Raw genomic sequence first — 23,930 nt, forward strand, 5'->3', positions numbered from 1 at the left:
CCACTGCTAGGAGAGCCAATGAGGGGGCAGGCAGAAGAGGCGTCCCTCCCTGTCAGGAAGTACAGTTCGTGTAACTTGTTCGTGTGTTGTAGTCAGGCTACTGTACACAGATGAACCGACACCGGTCCCATCTCGAACATTACCGGTCCCGCGGCTTTATGACGTGTCCGCGCAGGGAACAGCGGCTCGGCGCCGATTAACTCCCATTCAAGGTAAAGTTGGAGCTTTTTGGTCGCTTCTCAATATCACAGAGGTGAATTTTAGAAAGAGAAACCGCGTCATTCTGTGTGCATGGCTACTATGAGACACGTTATCCATCTTTCCTCGTGTTAAAAAAAATATCCGTACGTACTTTTAGAAGTACAAGTACATTAAATATCTTAATTATGATCACGGTTATGTAAGCCGCGGTGTTTCTCAACCGGGGGTCCGCGGACCCCTATCGGTCCGTGGTGTAATTGCAAGGGGTCCGTGAAAATAAAATATCTTTAAAAAAAAAGATCCTATGACATTTATAGAAATCGGATTATTTTACTCAATTGTGACTGAGACCTTTATCTACCTAAACTATAAAGGGTAACAGGACTTTTTTCTCTAATTACGTCTGTTTCACAAGTGTAATTTATTGTATTTTAATAAGAGATCTCGCTCCCGTTTGCATTGTTAAAAGTTACTGCATAAGAATTCTGTGGGGTGTATCGTGCGTTTTCCTGTTGAAGTCATGGCTTATCAAACAATTTCGTTTTAAATACCTGTAATAATACCTGTAATTAGATATTAAACTTGTTAACGTTTCAATACATTATAAACAGAGGCTTTGACTGTGTCCCTGTTGCTATGGTTACTCGTTTTAGCCAGCGCACTAATTTAAAAAGGTGAACAGTCAGTTTCACTACTTCGGTGTCCTCAGCCAATCAGATTCGAGTATTCCCCCAGACCATTGTATAATATGACTTGTGATGGTTTATTGAACAGTTGTAATTATGTTGCCTGCAGAGAGTTATTAGCGATCTGAAAATCACATTGTGCGTATTTACACCGTAATGTCAAGCCAGTGTTGGACTTGTAGAACATCAGGTTTGGACATGTTTTTAAAATACAACACAGACTGCTGAATTAGGCAAAGCCGCAAGGAAAAACCCAACACAGGGGTTTCTTTGCTGACTGGAAAACCTAAAATAGCCCCAGTAGCTTTTTAGGAGGTTCGTGCTGCAAAAAGCTTTTCTTTTTGGGGTGAGATTTGAGAAGTCCTTATGTCAGTGGCGTGAACTCAAGTCACTGTCATGTTCCTGGAAGCATCTGGAGTTGACTTGTGCATTGTGACATGTTTCATCGTCCTGCTGACAGCGTTCACCTAAACCAACCGTGCTCTCTGGCTATGAGGGGGACGTACCTGGTCAGGAACATTGTATGTAATAATGTATTTTCTAGCATGGTGTCAGTCTCTCCGGGCTTTTTCCATTTATTTGAGTTTTGGCGTCTCTTAACGGCACACCCAAGTGACTAATCGTCTTTTCCAAGGCCGTCTGGTCAATGTTGGGGATTTTGTCCTGAGCTACTCTTTCACTTACAGGAAAAACTAGTCTAAGGAACGGGTGATAAAACAGCTGTCGTTGTGAAACATGGACAGCCAGGAAGTAGGAGTCTGGCTAGAGGAGTGCCTCAGTGCTGCTCAACAGCCCAGTCAACCCAGTGAGGCGGTCAAACTGGTCTACTGCAAGTCCAGAGGTAAGACAGACGAGGGCGCTCTTAGTTAACTTTTCAAATAGAAATATGCCACGAGAGCGCAGATAAGGTGTTCGGGGAGGGTATTTTTTTGTGGTCACGATGGTGGCGTAAACTCACACACACACACACACGCTTTGTTGGAAGTTTGAGGGTGATGCTGATCAGGGCATCCCACAAGACAAGCAGCAGACTTTTAGAGGATTCTTTGTAATTGCTCAATGCTTCTTTTTTTTTTTTCTTCAGTTGAGCAGGTTGGGACACTGTTAAAAGTCCCTTTTTACACAATTCACATTAGTCAGTGCAATCTCCTAAAATCCCCATGACAGATTGTTATTTTTCAAGAACTTGACTACCACGGCAATGAACTGTCAAATGCATTTCTTTTAAAAACTTGTTCTACAAAAAATAGGCTTGCTTTTTTTATTCTTTTTCTATTAAGTGTTTTTTAAGACACTTTTTCATGGATTTCAGTGAGTTTCATATATTTTAAGGAGAGGGCGGCACGGTGGCCCAGTGGAGCACTGTTGCCACTGTTGCCTCACAGCAAAAACGTCCTGGGTTCGAACCCCTGGCCGGCCCAGGTCCTTTCTGTGTGGAGTTTGCATGTTCTCCCCGTGTCTGCGTGGGTTTCCTCCGGGTGCTCAGGTTTCCTCCCACCATCAAAAAGACATGCATGTTAGGGTTAATACTCCTCTCTGTGCCCCTGAGCAAGGCAATGGAAAGAACTGGAGTTGGACCCCAGGCGCTGCAGCTGCCCACTGCTCTTATAAGATGGGATGGTTAAATGCAGAGAACACACTTCATCGTAACCGTACAACTGTACAATGCCAAAATAAAGTGGCTTACTTCTTCTTAACTGTCGTGTAGACTCCTTGAATGCAGAGGTGGCCTCTCTCCTCCAGGAGGCTCTGGAAATGAAGTGGCCCTTTGTACCAGAAAAGTGGCAGTATAAACAGTCTCTCAGCGCCACTGAGAAGACCAACCTCACTGACCTCATCAGCCAGCATCTACCTCAACTACTGGTAATAATCCTGCAGCACACATCTACTCTGTGGTCTCTACCCAAATCTATTTTTTTGTTTACAATGTGTAGATCTGGAATCAGTGCTGCACAAAGGTTATGGGTAGTAGTATGATTTTTTTTTTCCTATCCGTGAACATTTTAAAGTCATACGTTGGATATTGGGCAGCACGGTGGCGCAGTGGTTAGCGCAGTCGTCTCACAGCAAGATGGTCCTGGGTTCGAGCCCTGGGGTAGTCCAACCTTGGGCGTCGTCCCAGCTCATCCTCTGTGTGGAGTTTGCATGTTCTCCCCGTGTCTGCGTGGGTTTCCTCTGGGGGCTCCGGTTTGTCCTCAGGTATGAATGTGTGTGTGTGTATGTGTGTGTGTGTGTGTCGGCCTTATGTGATTGCCTGGCGGCCTGTCCAGGGTGTCTCCCCGCCTGCCGCCCAATGACTGCTGGGATAGGCTCCAGCATTCCCGCGACCCTGAGAGCGGGATAAGTGGTTCAGATAATGGATGGATGGATGGATGCTGGATATTTAAAAGTGTGCACAAGTCTCACCAAAGACAAATTGCACTGACAGATGTGCCGCTACAACAAAACTAATCTGCTCTCTTGTATTGCCAGGCTCTGCTGAAGGCCTCCATCTTGTGTCGGGAGGCTTGCTGGGCGCTGGCAGTTGTCTTCTTGGTGGACCGCTTCCTCTACTGGATGGACGAGTCCAGCCAGCTACTAAAAATCACCAAGCTGCTCCACAGACGTCATCCTGACACCCCAGTTGCCCCCCAGCTGGTCATACGGCAGGCCAGGGTCTACATGAACTCTGGTAAGATGGGATGGGCGTGTATTTTTTGGTACACAATCTGGTCACGTCACTTTTATTTGTATAGCCCATTATCGCAAATTACAAATTTGCCTCAGCGGGCTCTACAGCAACACAACATCCTGTCCTTAAACCCTCACATCGGATAAGGAACAACTCCGTAAAAAAGCCTTTAACAGGGAGAAAAAAATAGGAAGAAACCTCAGGGAGAGCAACAAAGGAGGGATCTCTCTCCCAAGACGGACAGCGTGCATGGATGGTATTTATACAGAATAAAACACGGTTTACAGAATACAAGACTGAAAGAGGATAACAGAGTTTTAAGATATATGCAGGATATGATGAAGATGACGGTCAGCTAGTTCAGTTCACGACCAGTTCGTAAATGACAATTGGATTTGAGTATTGCGTTCATAGAAATGGTGAACTGGTATCAAAAGTGTACTCGGTGTGGTTCAACTTGCTCCCGTTCAGGAGTAGTACAACTGGGGCATCCGGGTAGCATAGTAGTCTATTCCATTGCCTACCAACACGGGGATCACCAGTTCAAATCCCCGTGTTACCTCCAGCTTAGTCGGACGTACAGACACAATTGGCCGTGTCTGCGGGTGGGAAGCCGGATGTGGGTATGTGTCCTGGACGCTGCACTAGCGCCTCCTCTGGTCGGTCGGGGCGCCTGTTCAGGGGGGAGGGGGAACTGGGGCAATAGCGTGATCCTCCCATGCACTACGTCCCCCTGGTGAAACTCCTCACTGTCAGGTGAAAAGAAGTGGCTGGCGACTCCACATGTAGTCTGCAGTCCTCCCCAGATCGGCAGAGGCGGTGGAGCAGCGACCGGGACGGCTTGCAAGAGTGGGGTAATTGGACGGGTACAATTGGGGAGAAAAAGGGGGGGGTACTAATTATTTCAGTATTGATGTTTGCATGGCTGCATGGTTATAGGGTATAAGCATTAGGTACATCTTAAGGGGGTCAATACTTGATGATACTTCTTAATCATATTCTTAGTTTTTAAGATAAAGAAATGATGCATGCTCAGAGTGAAAAAATAAAAAATGAATCCACTCTTATATGCATTTCCCTGTATCATATGTATGCTGTTTAAGTTGGTTTCAGTTGTTTAACCTTAACAACCTTAACATTATCGTTATTTCGCCCCCAGGCAAGTTACAGAAAGCAGAATACATACTGAGCAGTCTGATTAATAACAGCGGAGCCACAGGTACATTCCATGTGGAAGTTGACACATTTGATCGTAACACTGTATTATCCATCACCTAAATGACGTGGTCCTTTTTCCTCTCACAGGTTGTTGGTTGTACCACACTGAAAGTGACAGGGCTCTCGTACAAGCTGTCAGTATTCAAGTGCGTGGATTGGTTTTACAGAAGCTTGGTGAGATGGTTTTCATATGGAAGAGAATTTGGGTATTAGGTCAGGTGTCGGGGACAGAGATTTTATGGTCTCAATGTGGGGCTTTTTGTACAATTCCTTTCACTAAGAACTTTTTACTCTGTCTCAGGTCTCTGGCTGGAGGCTGCACAGCTAATCTGGGTGTCTCTCGTTGGCTACTATGCTCTTCCTAAACCTGATAAAAAAGTACTGCCAACACAACCACTACAGTAACAATCCCACTATCATGTTAACACATGCTTGAACAGAACTCTTGACTTATTCAGTGAAGGGTTCTTGCATGCTCAGTTCTCTACCCCAGAGCATTTGAGCAATTTTATGTCTAGCGCACTGCAAAATACACATCCCAGTTCGTGGAATATTTTAAATCTTCATTGTGCATATCTGTTGATTTTGTAGGGCATTGGAACATCACTTGGTGTGCTGGCTAACATATTGGTGTCTATGAATGATGAAGACTACCAAGCTTTCAGGACTAATCCAGATATTGATTTAGTGAGTCAGAGAGATTTCTTGCATTTAATTTTTCATACACCACATCTTGCTGAATAGTGTATAACTTGGTGTCTGTCCATGTTTCTGGAACAGTCTTTACTCGGAGACCGGAGTCATCGTCTACTCTCAGCTGCTGAGGCAGCTAAGATGGCGGTGGTGTACAGTCAGTACACATCACTTTTTGTACTGACCAATGTGGTGAGTTACTAAGGTGTTCTTATTCTAGATTTTATGAAAATAAATTCCAACAATATGTTGCATATCCCCACATACACACACTTCTCTCTTTCTAGGTAACTCAGGGGACCTGCTTGTTATCATACAGCTTCTCAAAGGAGTGCCCTTTCTCTGAGAGAGACTCTTTCCTTCTGCAAGCTAAAGAGTCCTTCGAGATTGGTCTCCTCACCAAAGCAGAGGGCGAGCTGGTAACCAGCCAACAGGAGCTTCACACCTTCCTGAAGGCTGCCTACTCTCTGACTATAACTCACAAGTGGCTGGGAACCTCTTCAGAGGTGCTGACTCAAGCAATACAAACCTGCCAGAAAGCCCAAGCCCATTTCTACGACTACTGTCATGCCAGTAACCAAGACAGAGATAGCCTCTGTGCTGATATAATGCACCTGATCTCTCAAGTCGTACCTCTCCTACAGGTGAAACCATTCCTTAATTCTGACAGGGGGTCTTTTATCCCCAATAGCTACAGAAACCTTGAAGAGAGGCCAATCAGTTTCACTATACATGGTTTCTCCCAGATGATTGGGAGGTTCCAGAAGTACCACGCGTCTCTGTGTGAGGTCACTGAAACTGACTGCAAGAGGAAGATTAAGAAGAAAGATGGAGTAAGGCTATGTATAACTGCACTGGGGACCACCATTGGTACAGTTAACACTGAGTGTGCCACTGACAACTGCAACGTACCACACAACAAAGTTAAGGGACCAAAGTCGCCTCAGGGAGAGTCAAATTCATCAGCCCTGTATTCACCTCAGAATGAGGCACTGTGTACTACCCTCGGAAGCACTGATGAACTTGGCTCTTCATGGCAGAAGTTTTCATTTAGTGGCTCAGGTTCTCCACGCCCAAGCAGCAGCAGTTACAAAGGGAGCAGTGGTTGTGTCCAGGAACTTGAAGAAAATGGATGTGATCAGAGTTGCCTGACAACTCAGGACAGTTATGGTGGGTCTAATAGCATGATAGAATTCACTAATAAAGATAGTAAACAAGACAGAGTCGGTCACAACGCTTCCCAGTCCTTAACACATGTGACTTCCTCTTCCAATACAGGGAGTGATTCTGAGCAGTTTGAAGTGATAGAAGGTGATATAGAAACATTGGGCAGTGAAGAGGACTGGGTCACTGATGTTGTTGATGGGTCACCAAAACCACCAGGTACTACACAAGTCACCCATTCAGTATCCCAGTTTAAACTTACAACATCTTCCAGTTCCCTCAATGCAAGCTTCAACTCCCAGTCATCATGGGTGAAAATCTCATCTGACACACATGATCCAACTAACACCCAGTCTCAGCAACATGGCCGATCAAAACAAGGAACCAGCCAGAGCAGGAAGACACCAGGATCAGATGAATGTTTCTCCATCCTGGAGACACTTGATTCTGAAATCAGTGACTCAGCCAAAGATAGAAAACTCCCTATTGCCGATCCAGCTGGTGGGCAATTCCACACCTCACCCAAGCCCCATCTTCTGGAGAGTTTTGATGTGGATCCAAATGCAGAAACTGAGGTGGACTCAGTTCCTTTCGGACACAAGCCTGCCCCCAAGAACCCTTCCACAGCCGCCCAAACAAACTTGAAGCAATCTGTTCCAGAGCAGTGTGCCTCTACTGTAACCTCCACAGATAGTTCATTTGAGATGCTCGAGGCAAAAGAGACGGGAGGTTCGGGTACCAAGATCAGCCCAGCAGAAAAACAAACTCCCCCTTACAAGAAGAACCCCTCTTGTTACAGCTGTATGAAGAAAAGCATTGTGGGTAATTTCAGCCCTGACATACAGTATTTGTTGACACAGCAGGACTACCGTGCCCTCCTGTCTGGGGTTTGTCATGAATGTCTGCTGAAAAGACTGCAGAGTGACAAGATCAAATTCAAACTCAAGAAATACAGACTTTCTCACAGTAAGTTCCAGTTACAAAATGGCGCTCGTTGTCACAAAACTTTTGCCATTATCAACATTATATTTGTTAACTAGTCATTTAAAACTTTATGCCCCATAGACATTTCCCTGTCTAAATGAAATAGCCACTGGAAGAGTTTAAAGCTTCTACGAGGAGTTTCTCGCTGATTATTTACCAGACGCGATTTATTTTTTCTACATGACCATCATAAGCAAAATGCATTTGACAAAACAATTTACACCACACAGCTAGGATACACAGCAATAATTAGAGATCGATACCTCATCACTGTACATCTTCTGAACAGCTGTTTTCCAAAACACTACATTACTCATTCCTCCCTCCAAATCACATGCACGAGCTACCACGAGCTATGTAGCTACCACGAGCTACGTTGAAGTCATTCCTCTGTGAAACACGACCACTTTTTTCCGTAAGGGTACAAAGAGACAACGAAGATACAAAACTCATTGTGGCACCTTTAAAGGTCATGCGATGGGAATACATTTAGATGGTACCAACTTCCAGATTGGAGTGGACACCCACTTATTTAATAGTGCAAGAGGGCGTCCGGGTATAGCGGTCTATTCCATTGCCTACCAACAGGGGCGCCTGTTTGGGGGAGGAGGGGGAACTGAGGGGGAATAGCGTGATCCTCCCATGCGCTACGTCCCTCTGGTGAAACTCCTCACTGTCAGGTGAAAAGAAGTGGCTGGCGACTCCACATGTATCGGAGGAGATGTGGTAGTCTGCAGCCCTCCCCGGATTGGCAGAGGGGGTGGAGCAGCGACAGGGACTGCTCGGAAGAGTGGGGTAATTTGGCAGGTACAATTTGGGGGAAAAGGGGGAACAGTGCAAGAAACATTGATTTTAACTGTTTGTTCACCTCTGGGTGGTATCTCAACCAGGTGCTCTGCATTTGAAGTTCTCAAGGGCCACGGGCCTCTGGACAGCGAGGGAGACATGCGTATACATTGGAGATTCAATGAACATGAATGGGGCACAGAGAACAGCATTGTGGGTACAGTTTCTACACCAAGAGGAGCGGTTAAGCAGGTGGGCACACACTTTTGCTATGAAGATCTTTTTGCTACCTACTCGCTCAGGTTGGTAGGTTTTTTTTTCTGACTAGCAGAGAAGAGCTACTTGACAAAAGTGTGAAGCTGAACATGAGCCTTAATATGGTGCCGTAGGAGGTTTCTGTCTAATTTTCTGTTCCCGTCAGTTACGTGGGGAAGGACTACTTGAAGCCAAAGGAGATCCAGTTCCACCTGAAAGATGTGGAGCGACAGATGACGGCTCAGTACTATGTGACAGAGTTTAACAAGAGACTCTATGAAAAGGAGGTCACCGCTCAGATCTTCTTCATTCCCGCTGAGGTGCTACTGGTAAGACTGAATGAACAAGATGAGTAACGGAGTTGGCACTCAAAGTAGATTTTTTTCAGAACTGGGTTCATTTAGGTAAGAAAAATAAGACAGACATGGACCAATTTGAGCTTACCGGGGGCCCATTTGCGGCTTGGTCAACGAGGACATAGAGGTGGAATTGTGTATTGAATGCTGTATTGTTCCTAAATTTTGAAGGGTAATTTTATCAGTATGGTAGCACAGTGGTTAGCTCGGTCAACCCACAGGAAGAAGGTCCTGGGTTCGAACCCCCAAGGTTAGACAACCTTGGGGGTCATCCCGGGTCATCCTCTGTGTGGAGTTTGCATGTTCTCCCCGTGTCTGTGTGGGTTTCCTCCGGGTGCTCCGGTTTCCTCTCACAGTCCAAAGACATGTAGGTCAGGTGAATCGGCCGTACTACATTGTTCCTAGGTGTGAATGTGTGTGTGTGTGTGTGTGTGGGCCCTGTGATGGACTGGTGGCCTGTCCAGGGTGTCTCCCCGCCTGCTGCCCAATGACTGCTGGGATAGGCTCCAGCATCCCGCGACCCCAATTGGGATAAGCGGCTTGGATAATGGATGGATATTATTATTATTTCTTTTTCTGTTCTGTCTTTCTCTTTGAAAAACGTTAATAAAATTGTTCACTGCAAAAAAAAAGAAAGACAGACATGTTACAATTATCCACCGACCACCATGACTTGAATTAAACCCGCAGCACAATGTAAAGTCTGGTTAAAAGCCTGTACCAGTCAACAGCTTGTAGGGAGAATACGCTCCCCTGTGTACACTCTCCTACTAGTTTAACTTAAATGCTTTCTAGCTATTAAACTGGAGGGTGTTGATGATTTACAAAAAGAGTAAAAACACCAAAGTGATGGCACTAATGGTAACCCAGTGCCTAAGTGCATCTTTCATTCCAGCCATGAATACATTTTCTTTTCTTTTTACGAGATGTTTCCTCCATTTTGAGAGTACCCTTGACACTTACACACAAGTATGAGACAGCGATCTACATGCTGATTTGAACGTTAACTACTGCAAATAATCCTTAATAACAATGTGCTGAAGTTATTTGCGCAGAAATGATGGAGCAGGTAGAGGATTCGGTGCCGTTACAAAGGCCCCTTTGGAATCGCACAAACACATTTGTCATAGCCGAGTACATGTGCGCAAGTATGACAACGTTGTCTAGTTGCGTTGAAGTGATTTGCATACAAATCCATTTTTACATGATGCTCCACTTCCCTGTTTTGGTACGTTCGGCTGAAGTAGATGTTGGAGGGGGATGAGATTGTCGGCTGCATAACAGTCGAGCCCCATATGCTCGGCGACTTCGTCAAGCTAACCAACAACACTGTAAAGAAGGACAGGCGGTTCCAGGCCACGGACTACGGCATCGCCTTCGGCCATTTCACCTACCTGTTTTCCAACTGCCAAGAAGTTGTCGTGGACTTACAAGGTGAGTACGTGGACACACGCATGATTATGCATGAGACTGCACAAAAACAGCAACAGTCTGGGGGAATTTATAACTCCACCCAGCAATATTGCATTAACAGTATTTATTATTACAGTTTAAGAAATCCTGCTCAGGGTTGCAGGGATGCTGGAGCCTATCCCAGCAGTCATTGGGCAGCAGGCAGGGAGACCCTGGATGGATGGGTGGAGTTTTAAGAAATTGATATATAAGGGGTGTCTGGGTGGCGTGGCGGTCTATTCCATTGCCTACCAACACAAGGATCGCCGGGTCGAATCCCCATGTTACCTCCGGCTTGGTTGGGTGTCCCTACAGACACAATTGGCCGTGTCTGCAGGTGGGAAGCCGGATGTGGGTATGTGTCCTGGTTGCTGCACTAGCGCCTCCTCTGGTTAGTCAGGGCGCCTGTTCAGGGGGGGAGGGGGAACTAGGGGCAACAGCGTGATCCTCCTGCGCGACGTCCCCCTGGGGAAACTCCCCACTGTCAGGTGAAAAGAAGCGGCTGGCGACTCCACATGTATGGGAGGAGGCATGTGGTAGTCTGCAGCCCTCCCTGGATCAGCAGAGGGGGTGGAGCAGCAACCGGAACAGCTCGGAAGAGTGGGGTAATTGCCCAGATACAATTGGGGAGAAAAGGGGGTGGGGGGGAATTGATATACTATATTTTACCTTATTTTTTACAAATTAGATTATCCAACAATTCTTTAATCAGTTGTTACAGAGTCTGAGGTTTTATCAAACTGTCTGTAATTGTGCAGTGCACTCCACATCACGAGATAAACCACTGACCATGTTCCCATTGTTCCCAACCACAGTCACAAGTTTACACAAGTATACACGAGTTTGTGTTAAACTCTGACAGTATAATCCGGCTTCTTTTATTCACAGGGTGGGTGACAGCCAATGGCAAAGGGCTGACCTACCTGACGGACCCCCAGATTCACTCCAGCAAGATTCCCAAGGGTCCCTCCAACTTTGCTGAAAGGGGCCTTAGGTTCTTCCTGGAGGAGCAACACGGAGCAGAATGCAATGACATCTGCCGGTGGCTCAGACTACCTCACATACCTCCTCCTCGGGAACTGTGAGAATGCGTGTGTGTGTGTGTGTGTGTGTGTGTGTGTGTGTGTGTGTGTGTGTGTGTGCCAGCCCTACTGACAAAGTGAAATTGATCCTTTATTTAGCCAGGAAGGTCCCACTGAGATACGAGATCTCATAATAAATCATTAGTAAGTCTGATGTGAATGTGAAGAAAGAATGTGATGTGTGTGTGGTGTGGCAGTGGAAACATTTATTCATGAGTTTGTTGAATGTTGTGAGCTGGAGGGGGACATGTTGAAAATGAAGGGATTATGAAGTAGATGTTGGAGAGGTGCGGGGGCGGCACACTGGCGCAGGGGTTAGCGCAGCTGCCTCACAGCAAGAAGGTCCTGGGTTCGAACCCCCAAGGTTGTCCAACCTTGGGGGTCGTCCCGGGTCGTCCTCTGTGTGGAGTTTGCATGTTCTCCCCATGTCTGCGTGGGTTTCCTCCCACAGTCCAAAGACATGTAGGTCAGCTGAATCAGCCGTACTAAATTATCCCTAGATGTGTGTGTGTGTGTGTGTGGTGGTGGTGGTGGTGGTGGGGGGGGGGGGGGGGCTGGCGACCTGTCCAGGGTGTCTCCCCGCCTGCTGCCCAATGACTGCTGGGAATTGCTCCAGCATCCCCACGATCCTGAGAGCAGGATAAGCAGTTTGGATAATGAATGGATGGATGGATGGAGGGGTGGAGAGGTGGGTTTGTTGACAGAATGGAATGGAGAGAATTGTGGTTGTTTGGGGTGACTGATAAGGTGAAAAGTTGTAATGTTAATTTATTGAATTATATTTTAAGCCATGCAAGGTTTGCTGTCAAGTTATGGAGGAATATAGCCCCATTAGGGAAAGAGGAAAGCGGAGCTGTGGAATGTTTTTATGGAAAAAGATGTAAATATGTCATCTTGTTATGCCAGAGAAGATGTTTATTGGGGGATTTGTGGAGGGGAGCACTTTTACTGTGATTGGGGAAGAAGGGAGGGTGATGTTAGATTTTGGTTAAATGGTGTAGTGTGGGGGGGGGTAAGATGTATTGGGGATGGTATATGTGTATTTTTTGTTTGGTTTCCTTGATTTGGTTGGGGGGATGGGGGGGGTCTGTAGGCTGGAAGCCCTGCTGGAGCCTACAGGTTCCCGCACTATTTCTCCGTCTTGTCGATCTGTGTTTTAAACTTTAGGTGAATCTTGTGGAGTTAGAAAACAACGAGACAGGAGACGTGAGAGTAGACGTAGTCGAGGTAGTTTACTAGCTCCAACTTTGCATGTCATACGTTCGACAACGACACTGAACTCTGTGTATCGGAAGCGGAAGTGCATTATCTGACCCCTCGCCTCTTCCCTTAAAGGTACACTGTCCTCTTAGGTGAATGTCTCTAGTTATATAGATGTGGGTCACCACAATCTCTTGTATCTTGAGTTTTCTTCTTGTTCTAATGATTAAGTATATATCTGTGTAAATATGTAAAAAAAGAAAGATGTGTTATGGTTGTTTTTTTTTCCATTATAGAAATAAAGATGGCACAAAGGGGAAAAAAACAAATATATATATATATGAGATCTCTTCTTCCGGGGAGTCTGTTACGAGCCGTGGTTACGTGTTAGCTGTGTTAGCTTAGTACTAGCTAGGCTGCACCAGGATAGCTTTGCATAGTCATTCAGACGAAGTCAATAGTAGGATTTGGCACTTGTGTCACTTTAATCGCCTATACTTGCCACCATACAATGCCTGGTTACGACGGCACTATGAGCTTTCAACATACATGTAGACTGATTTGTACACCAACCGAGCTTTTACTAAGGAGAGACAAGTTACTGTTGTACCACAGGCAGGTAGACTGGGAGCGACGCTGGCTCCAGTGATGAGTCGCAGTATATACATGAAGTATATACACCCAGTGACCAAATATGGTACTACAACCAAAATGCTGCCCCAAAACACAGTAGGTATATTTTTGACTGTTACAAGTCCTCGGAGAAGAGAAATGGAAGGAAATTGCTAAAAACTACTCTGACAGAGCAATGGACTGTACTAAACCAGAGACTGATAAACCACCTGACTCTAACTCTGATAACCAGCTCAGGTTTACCAGGGTTAGAAATCCCCCTAGCTGGACCACAGACTTTGTCATGGGAAAGTGGGGGGAAAAAATACTGCTGACTAATATGGGGAGGAAAAAGAAAATGTAAAAAGTGAATGATGTGATTGGGTTACATACATTATTCAGAGTGTCATACTGTCAGTTCTCATCTAAGGTACTAGAAGTATTCTTTGTTCAAAAAGGGAAGATGTTGTGTCCATATACATACACAGTGACGCATTGTGTTCTGTTAATGCTATTCACGTTGGAGACCGCTAGGTGGCACTACTACGGTTTATATGTTCCAGGTACTGTGAGTTACGCATGTGTAGGAGTAGTAGAAGTAGTAAAACGTGTTGAGGATAAACAGTGCTAAGTAAAGTACACGCTCCCCTGTTCCTCTGCTTTGTGTGTTGACGTCTGGTACTGAACCAACTACACAGCAAAACTAAATGTGAGGGGTGGCCAAAATTACACCTGCTTTTGCTTTGAATAATGGTATATAAATACGCATCATTGCGCTGAATAATAAAACATGGATGTATGTGCTTTTTGCCCTGTTTATTTTTCTCTTTGTTAAATGAATAGTTTGAGTCATCAACACCTTCGTGCTTTGTTAATGGACTGCAGCCGGACTGGTTTTGCAGACGAGGAAGTGAGTTTCTCATAATAATGGCTATTTGAGACGACCTATCCAACCAGGAATGTGCAGAATCAGCATCATGTTTATTGGCCATGTAGGTTTGGGCATCCATGGAATGTGATTCCGGTTCCGTGGCTCTCTCGGTGCACTTAACACAGAAGTAACAACACTACAACACAACAATATTCAGATATGTACACAAGCGTTGACTTATACAGGCGGAATGGGTTCAACAAGAATCTGATTGGCCTGTCATCCATTTAGCTATGTATAGAAATTGTGTCATGACCTTGTGGGCACGCCTTCGTTTTACAACGCGCTGTAAATAAAGACCGTGTGAAATGAAGGTTCAGAAATCACAGCAACGGGCCGGTTGTCAAAACATACGATGTGACTGCGTGTTAGTGTAAACTAAACTAAATCAATAATATGATAAACTAAATCAATAATATAATAAACTAAATCAATTATAATAAACTAAATCAATTATAATAAACTAAATCAATAATATAATATACTAAATCAATAATATGATAAACTAAATCAATAATAATAAACTTAATCAATAATGTAATATACTAAATCAATAATGTAATAAACTAAATCAATGTAATAAACTAAATCAATAATAATAAACTAAATCAATAATATAATAAACTAAATCAATAATTTAATATACTAAATCAATAATATGATAAACTAAATCAATAATAAACTAAATCAATAATATAATAAACTAAATCAATAATGTAATATACTAAATCAATAATGTAATATACTAAATCAATAATATAATAAACTAAATCAATAATGTAATATACTAAATCAATAATATGATAAACTAAATCAATAATAATAAACTAAATCAATAATATACTAAATCAATAATGTAATATACTAAATCAATAATGTAATATACTACATCAATAATATGATAAACTAAATCAATAATATTGCGCGATGAAAAGGAACCGAAATCATATTTCTGACACAATCTCGGCTACAATGTGGTTCAGTCAGGTGACCATAGTCACGCACCTCCAGATCACATGACAGTGACGTCAGCGACGCTCCTTTCAGCCCGTGTGACCCTAACCACTCCGTTTCTGAGTCCCTTCAATTGAAAAAATACAATTTTTAAAAATGAATTTAAATCCCAGATCGAGTCTCTTAAAATGACAGATAACAAAAAAAAACGTGGAATTATAACGAGTTATAGGAAAGACATCAGTCATTTACTAATCTAATCACGTATATTTGTATCTTTATTTGTTCACTTTTCATTCATAATTTCGTTCACTTCCGTTTTTCTTTTGCACCAACATTTGTCAAATCTGTGCGCCTGGATTTCCTGAGTTTTGATGCTGGACTCTGGTTTGGTACAGTTCGGTGTCTGGATGTATATTTGTATTTGCAATTAATAAAATTAAAAACATGGATATACAGTCCCCCCCATAGCGGGCTATCCTCAAGCTCGGCTATTTTAAAAAGCTTTAAAAAAAGGAGTCGCTTTCCTTTTTCCACAGCTTTGACGGAGGCTAATAGTGAGAAGAAGAAGAAGATGACGATGATGATGATGACCGACGACGAAAGAGAAAAACGCTTCAGGCAGAAGCGCAGGTGCTGCGACCGTGTGACAGGTCGCGACGCCTCTGAGTCACATGACACTGACGTCACCCACGGTATCGGCACGTCTGATCTCGCGCCCTTCCTCCCAAATCCAGTCACGGTTTTACGAGCCTCCTTCCTTTGTGAACCAAAGTGGCCTGCTTGACCTCTGACCGACTGTGAGGACGCCCCGCATCCACATACACACAACCTGCTTAGCGAGTCTGAGCTTATGATCAACTTTACATTACATAAACCTGTTTAATTCAAAACGGATGTGTGAGGGTGGAGCTGTACTCCGGATCAGTAGGCTCGGCGGTGTGCTGCGAATACTCCTTTGGGCCGCTGTTTGGTTTTGCAGCCAACTATAAAACCCAGCTGGAGTGTGAAGGTCAATCTTGAGGAAACTCACTGTTGACTATGTAGGGCAGCTTAGGTTTTATGAAGAGCTCCTGTCCGTGTCATATGCTCGTGTTATCGCTGATCTTAACGAGAGATCATTACAGCAAGGCCAAGTACCTTCTTTTTTTCTTTTTTAGGCCAAGGATTTCAAAAGGCTGATTAGGGTTGGAGATAAAGCCCGGCGTGGAGTTTAACCTGGATCTTCCACATTGTTGTATATAAGGAAGGGACTCGCCACTTGCGCAGGAATTGGCTCGCTGCTGTCTGAGAGACCAACATGAGAACCTTCGTAGTGTCTATGTGCCTTCTGGCTCTCGGCTGCCTGGCTCAGAGGCCCCGTCCATGCAGTAAGTAGCAATACTAGAAGTAATGTGTTGAGGACAATGCGTATCTACATTTGATATATATATGACTACTATTTGACTTTCTTTCTCTTGCTCCCTCGCACAGGAAGCCCTCCCCTGTTGACGGGAGCCCTCACTGTGGTGAGTGTTTCTTCTCCAAATGCATTTTTCATGTCATGCGAGTGCAAAAACACGAGCTACACGTAGGAGACAGACTGAAAGTACCTAGAACTCAAGGAAAACCCTTCTTTTTTCCAGTCCACTCAGAATGAAAGGCTGTGGGCCTACGCCAAGTACATGTACGACGCACTGGGACAGCGTATACGCCTCAAGGAGATAGGCAACTTCGACAACAAGACCTTCACCTACGACGCTCTTCTGCTCTACAGAGAGGTGAGCGAAGCTATGACTCGTGCGGCCCCGAGAATCGCTGCAAATCGGCAGCGAAGAAACACTCGTTGTTTCAGCGGCATCTAACTCATACCAGACGCCTTGTCAAGAAAATGGCCCCAAAAAAGAGCAGGGCGCTAAAAGTCAAGTCGAGTCGATTTGAGTTGTATAGCCCAATATCACAAATTACACGATTGCCTCGAGGGGCTTTACAGCAGCACAACATCCTGAAAAGGATCGTCCTAAAAGGGTGATGAAGAGTTAACTATTGTTTATTAATTAAAATATTATTATTATTATTATTATCATCATTATTGTTGTTGTTGTTGTTAAGATATTTATGTCTGAATTAGCCGTATCCGTGACTGCTGTTGTTAATCGTGGTTTCACAACTAATGTTCCCAGTCGTTGGTTTGGGATTAGCAAAGCTCTTTTTCCCAGAGAAGACCCCGTAAGTTCGAAATGACTACGACAACGACTGCGAACGACAAAGCTCATCGTGCCGTATGCTGAACTCAGTGGTCCAGATGAGGAAAATAGTCATGTTAACAACGAATATTCAAATGTTCAGGTGGTGGTGAAAGTATAGCAAAACCATTATTTGCCTGTGTGGAAATCTAGCTAACTTCCAGCACTGCACAGTTTCGCCAGACAAGTGTGGAACTGTTCCTAAACATCCAGTGGATTTTTCCAGGGCGTCATGTATCAGATTGATGAAAACAAACGTCGCTGCAGTAAGCAGGCCATTATGGGAGACTTCCACCCAATGGCCATCCCAAAGAACGCTTCTCTGGTGGGCCAGGTTGTTTTAGGCAGCTCCTCGGCACCCGGACAGGGACTCCTCGTCAACAGCTGGTCGGGCAGCCTGCCCAATAAAGGTGAAGGCAGAAGATATATGGCCGCATTCATATTCATTCTATCTATCCATCAGTCAATCAAGTTGCATTTTATATTGCGCTTTTCTAGCTGCAACAGCCACCCAAAGCGCTTTACAAATAATACAAAACTTCAAATCCCAGTTACTGAAGGTTAGGTGTCCAAAGGATTACAATTCTAGACTAACTGACCTTCCTTTGAGTATGTATTGGCCTGATGATGACCTAACAACAGATAGATAGATCTATCCCACTTGCTTGCTTATCACAGAGCATTTGTTTCCCCTCAATTACATAAATAATTATATAATTCATTAATATAATCAACATATTAGATAAATATAATTAATATATCCTTGCTTGCAATGTGTTAACTCTCAGATGTGCATTGCCTTGGATACAAGTGTCTGCTAAATGAAACTGTAATTGTAAATTGTGATTCCGTCCCTGCAGGCAGTTACATCACCACAGTCACCGAGTTTGGGTGCATTCCCGTCACTACGTACTACCACAGCAGTGATTTCGGATGGGTCGTGACCAGGTACGTCCACACTGACATAAGAAACCTGACAGGCCTGCGGTGCCACAGAGTCACACTCCGTCCCAGCAAAACATAAATGGCGCAGAGGTCTTTATCAACGTACGGGTGTAATAAATCATTACTTTTATCTCCAACCTTATCCTTTGCTAGCCTTTTCAACAACGTCATTGGGATCTCTGACCCCGGGCAGCTGATCCCCCCGGACTACTGCAAGGGGGTGGAGATGACGGAGGCGGCTGAAGGACGACCGGCTAACTTCTTCAGCTTGTTCCAGAAGATCCCGTGAGGGTCGCCGCTCAACTACGGCTTGAATCTGACACCGTCGTAACGGGTCTCGGTAATCCTGCTTGTGCCGGAGTAATTTGACAGTTTCCTTAGGGGGCTGTTAAAGGAAACGGGACTAATGGCTCCTTGTTTTTATACGTAGGGCATCATTACATGTAGCCCTGTTGTGAAAATGTGTGATTGTGTCGTCCTGTGCTGTGGCTTATCTCTGACAATGTTGGGCTGAAATTTATGAACACCCACAATTGCCATCTGAACGTGAATGTACGAACGAATGTAGAAAACATTGAAAATCAATATTCAAGCATCTTGTTACACTGGAAATCTCGACTCAAAGGCACTTCTTTTTTTTTTGGCCTTAAATTAAAGCAGTGAATACGATATTGGTTTTGTCTGCAATAAAGTCGCTAAATCTCTTGGGACTCTCGGTAAAATAAGACGTTTTGTACACAATACATGTTTTTTTTTTAACATTATATTATAGTTTGATTTATCCATATTTAAACAACTGTAATATTGTACGGGTAAGTACTTTCCCACCTTATCTGTACAAAATATTGCTGCTGCAGAAACAGTTTATTAGACGAGGCAGCTTTATTTAAACGGCACATTTCGTACCCCGAGCAGACTCGACGTGCTTCACATATTACAAGTTATACAATAAAACAGGGGTTAAAAAGAATGCAAAAAAAAAAAGACATTGAAATGAAGGAATAAACGGAGTGCAAGGTTTACAGCTTAGAAAGGTCAAAGTGCACGGTTTGAGGTTTGGCAGAAAGCGGTGGGGAACATAAACGTTTTAAGACTGGGTTGGTGTTGGAGCACCAGCCACTGAGGACGCGTGAGCCAGTGCGTTCTTAGGGCTGCACTTCTGCTTCGGCACATGTTCCACATATATACTTAGCACAAAAAGTCAGGAAATGTGTGTTTGGTAGATTATTTCTTTGCTGTAACAAGGCTTCTCGGCAATACATCTTGTATCAGGCAGCTGATTGGCAGCAGCTGAGGCACCAGAAGCTCAAAACAAGAGTCAACAGCAGCAGCAAAATAAGCTGTTTGGCATCGGCAGAGAAGATTTGGCAAATTTTTCATGGGCGTAACCCACATACTCAGCTCTGCTGCTCATCCCACAAATGCATGTTCCTCACAAATGTGGCGCCGTTTAAAAGGGAAATAAACAGGCTTTCCAACGGTATAGGATTTATTGCCAAGAAGCATTGTTACAACAAAGAAATAATCTACCAAACACACATTTCCTTACTTTTTTTGATAAGAACATAATATTGTATAAGCTACATGGTGACGCAGTGGTTAGCGCGGTTCCCTCACAGCAAGAAGGTCCTGGGTTCGAGCCCCCGGGGTAGCCCAACCTTGGTGGGTCGTCCCGGGTTGTCGTCTGTGTGGAGTTTGCATGTTCTCCCTGTGTCTGCGTGGGTTTCCTCCCACAGTCCAAAGACATGTAGGTCAGTTGAATCCGCCATACTAAATTGTCCCTAGGAATGAATGAATATGTGTGTGTGTGTGTGGGCCCTGTGATGGTCTGGTGGCCTGTCCAGGGTGCCTCCCCGCCTGCCACCCAATGACTGCTGGGATAGGCTCCAGCATCCCCGCAACCCTGAGAGCAGGATAAGCGGTTTGGATAATGGATGGATGGATGGATGGTTTCTCTGAGTGCAGTGAAGTGCAGATGAAATCATTTGTTTACATCCGTGTCACATTGACAGCTCGCCAGGAGCCACAACAGTTAGCAGACAGCACAGTAATCAATGTAAGACAGGACGAGGTGCGACTTGGTAGCGGTAATAATGCATTCCCCACATCCCCCCGATCTCATGTACGCCCACATCTGCTGCCATGACCCCGGGCTCCCGTCCTTCACTCTCCAGCCACAGCAGCCTGGCGTCGGGGTCTTCATCGGAGAACCGGCGCTTCGCAGCACCCTCAGACATTGCTTCAGCACTTGGCTGGCCTTTCCTCGCCCTTCCCTTGACCTCAACAAGGCATCTGTCGTACCCTTGTCCACGATAAGGTCCACGCTATCGGACCCAATGCAGCTTTGGCTCGGATACTCTCCTGCATCAGCTGCACTGCCACAGGGGAGATATCTGCACACGTTACCCGGACAGGGAAGGGAGAGTGCCTGTATATGGATGGTCCAAAGGTGGAGGTACCACAGCCCATATCCAGGACCCAGCCCAAGGTTTCTGAATGAGACTTGAAGCATATTACTTAACTTACTGTTAGCCCATGCAGACCGGCAGTTCCGACAACACCGCAGGTGGTCTGGCGGCGGCCTCACCTAGCACTGACTGTGTTTTTAGTGTCATCATGTGCAATGCGGGGAGGTGTGTCAAAGGTGTCTGGCTGGGAGAGCTGGTGTTGGATCGGCGCAGGGAGTTTGGTCTGCTGCATCCGGTGGGCCCAAGGACTACGGCCCTGACCGGAGCTGCGCCCAAACAGAAAAAACCGAGGGCGGTCTGACAGGACGCAGAAGCGGGGCAGGCTAAGCTAACTGCTAGCGCATGCAGACCAGCAGTTCCGACAGTCATCCTGGCTGGTGTTCATTCTCCTGGACAGTGATTTTTTGTTTAGTTTGGATATATGTGTTAGATTGGATATATGTGTTAGACTGGATATGTGTGTTAGTTTGAATATATGTGTGTTAGTTTGGATGTGTGTGTTCTTATAGTTTTTGGGTGTGTTTTTGTCTTTGTGTTGCACTGCTGTGGGCTGGGGGAAAGGGCATTTGGTTTCACTTCATGTACGCAAGTGCATGAAGTGAAATGACAAATAAATTGTTCCTGATTCTGATTTCTGGTTCCGTATCCTGCAACAAAGGCTCAAACGTGAATTCAGAGGAAAAACTCACTTGACAGAATATTCTTCTGGGTAAATAAATGAGACATCATCTTGTCGGATCTAAAGATCACTAAGTAGAGCTACTATTATTCCAACCAATCTGAGCGTTGGAAATTAAAGACTTCCATCCATCCATTAGCCGAACCGTTTATCCTGCTCTCACGGTGGTGGGGATGCTGGAGCCTATACCCAGCAGTCATTGGGGGACAGGCGGGGAGACACCCTGGACAGGCCATCACAGGGCCAATATTAAAGACTTATTATGCACAAACTTCTTGTATTCTCTGAAGTTAGCTTGCACATTCTAATGAGTGTGGATGCCATAAGAAACACACGCGCGCACACACACACACACATTGCATGATGTGTGTGCAGAAAGACTTAACCACTTCTGCTTCAGTAAACAGCTGATGAAAAAAAAACCCAACATTTTTTGATGACGCAGACTGAGAAAAACGAGAGTGGACATATTTCGCGCTTTGCACTGAAATCACACGTTTTCTCGCCATTGGAAATCAATTATACAAAAAGACAGTCAATGGAAGATGTTATCATGTGAAACGTATCGATCTCAAACCAACACCTGATTTTTTTTAAACGACAGCATAGACATGTGATGCTCTCCTACCCACCCTGCAGGACTTGTACACCACTAGAGTCTGGAAACAGGCGTGCAGAATCAGCACACAATCCCCAACACCCATGACACAGATTGTTTGAACTCCTACCCTCAGTATGACAAGCTCTACAGAGCAATGTGAACCAAAACCACCAGACAGAGGAACAGTTTTTTCCCACAGGCCATCTCTCTCATGAACACTTAACAGTACGGTGCAGGAATGGACACATATCATGTATGGTACGGCGCCACGGAAACACGGAAGAAACTGCGGCGGATTGTCAACCAGGCATCCAAAATCATAGGACACCCACTCCCCTCAACTGAACCTCTACATACTAACCGGACTGTAAAGCGAGCAAAGAAGATCACCTCCGACCCCTCACATCCTGCTCATCACTTCTTCCAGCTCCTTCCCTCAGGGAGGCGCTACAGGTCACTGTCCACTACGACTAAATGCTTCACAAACAGTTTTTTCCCCCCAAGCCATCAGGACTCTGAATCCCTCCCTATACTCCCCTCCTCACACACAATTGGCATAAATACCACCATTCACCTAATTGTCATGTGTGATATGTTCGTTTCTGTTATTGTGTAACTGTATTGTTCGTGACAGTATGTGGAGTGTCTGTTTATGTCCATGTATGTATTGTGCTGCAGAGTGTAAAGTGTACCAAAAACAAAATTCCACCGGCCTTGGTCGTGTGGCTGATAAAACAATCTAATCTAATCTAATAATACTTTGTAAACAGCCCCCTCGGGTCAACATGTCTCACTTTTCCAGGGTGCAGAACACCACTCAGGTCAGTCCTGCAGCCCTTTCTCCGCAGACATGAAAAGGTCAAAGGTGAAGAATCAGGAAGTGGTTCAGCAGGATGGGGGCAGGAAAACGAATCAGTCGTCATCGTCGGTTTTCTTCTTCTTGGTTTCGAAGTCGTCCTCCTAATCGTCCTCAGCTGCCCATTTCGTTCCTCACTCAACATCATCATCATCGTCGTCTTCATCCTCCTCATCACCTTCTCCATCATCTTTCTCGTCCACTTCCTCTTTATCCTCCTCGTCTATCCCTGGCTCGCCATTCTCCTCTCTCCCCTTCCCATTGGTGGTGGCATCTTTGCCATTTTCTTTCTCCTCTACCAGTTTCTTCTCTTTCAGGTCCTTGGCAGAGATCTAACCAGACTTGACTTTTGTGTCTGCCATTGTTTTGGATAAAATAAAGGACAGTTGAAATAAAAAAAAATTAAAAAAAGTCTCACCTACATATCTATGATGTGCACTACCTCTTTAAACCACATGTGCAATATAAATGTACAACTGTACATACACATCAGTGGCGGCTGCTGACCACATTTTTTGGTGAAGCAACCACCCAACCAAAAAAAGGGCAAACAAAAAAAAGGCGGAGTGGCAATCTCACTTTTTATCTCCTGAACATTCTCATCATGCCCCCTGAATGCTGCTCCTGACGACTCAATAATGACACCGAATCAATCAACCTCCTCAGAATGTCACGGTTTTTCCGGACCGCGTCGTTATGCTTTGCAAGTATCGATCCCCACATTGCCCGACAGACTTGACTGCACGGCTGCACTGACACGCTCCTGTGGTTTTTCATGAAGCTTAACAGAGCTGTCAACATGTCGTAGATCCTCAAATCCATCTCTTGCAAACTTTGATGGACGCCCATCTCCTGCTGCAGCACACTTACACATCACGCAAGGGCCAGCAATACAAGCGGTCTGTTAGCAC

General features: G+C 44.9%; 2 protein-coding genes and 1 pseudogene across 3 annotated transcripts; 2 read left to right on the top strand and 1 right to left on the bottom strand.

Annotated features, from left to right (window-relative positions):
- Positions 1 to 105: 105 nt before the first annotated feature.
- alpk1 (alpha-kinase 1) lies at positions 106 to 16,527 on the top strand. 2 transcript variants are annotated; one of them, XM_056300475.1, is made up of 16 exons: positions 106 to 212; positions 1,574 to 1,728; positions 2,596 to 2,750; positions 3,360 to 3,558; positions 4,718 to 4,777; positions 4,864 to 4,950; positions 5,078 to 5,154; positions 5,368 to 5,463; positions 5,557 to 5,661; positions 5,757 to 6,639; positions 6,748 to 7,599; positions 8,508 to 8,655; positions 8,825 to 8,987; positions 10,262 to 10,448; positions 15,785 to 16,045; positions 16,406 to 16,527. In XM_056300475.1, the coding sequence occupies exons 2-15, from the start codon at positions 1,623 to 1,625 to the stop codon at positions 16,030 to 16,032; spliced, it is 3,366 nt and encodes a 1,121-aa protein (XP_056156450.1). In that variant the 5' UTR covers positions 106 to 212; positions 1,574 to 1,622; the 3' UTR covers positions 16,033 to 16,045; positions 16,406 to 16,527. The 2 variants fall into 2 exon arrangements, with proteins under 2 accessions (XP_056156450.1, XP_056156452.1); XM_056300477.1 differs by lacking the exons at positions 15,785 to 16,045; positions 16,406 to 16,527 and adding an exon at positions 11,355 to 12,056.
- Positions 16,428 to 19,119, top strand: epdl1 (ependymin-like 1). Its single transcript, XM_056300478.1, has 5 exons — positions 16,428 to 16,615; positions 16,719 to 16,753; positions 16,871 to 17,005; positions 17,697 to 17,880; positions 18,331 to 19,119. The coding sequence occupies exons 1-5, from the start codon at positions 16,546 to 16,548 to the stop codon at positions 18,492 to 18,494; spliced, it is 588 nt and encodes a 195-aa protein (XP_056156453.1). The 5' UTR covers positions 16,428 to 16,545; the 3' UTR covers positions 18,495 to 19,119.
- A 1,152-nt stretch (positions 19,120 to 20,271) lies between these two features.
- LOC130130973 (citrate synthase-lysine N-methyltransferase CSKMT, mitochondrial-like) lies at positions 20,272 to 23,841 on the bottom strand (annotated as a pseudogene).
- Between the last annotated feature and the right edge of the window lie 89 nt (positions 23,842 to 23,930).

This window comes from Lampris incognitus, chromosome 20, assembly GCF_029633865.1.
Source record: "Lampris incognitus isolate fLamInc1 chromosome 20, fLamInc1.hap2, whole genome shotgun sequence".
Taxonomy (NCBI): Eukaryota; Metazoa; Chordata; class Actinopteri; order Lampriformes; family Lampridae; genus Lampris; species Lampris incognitus.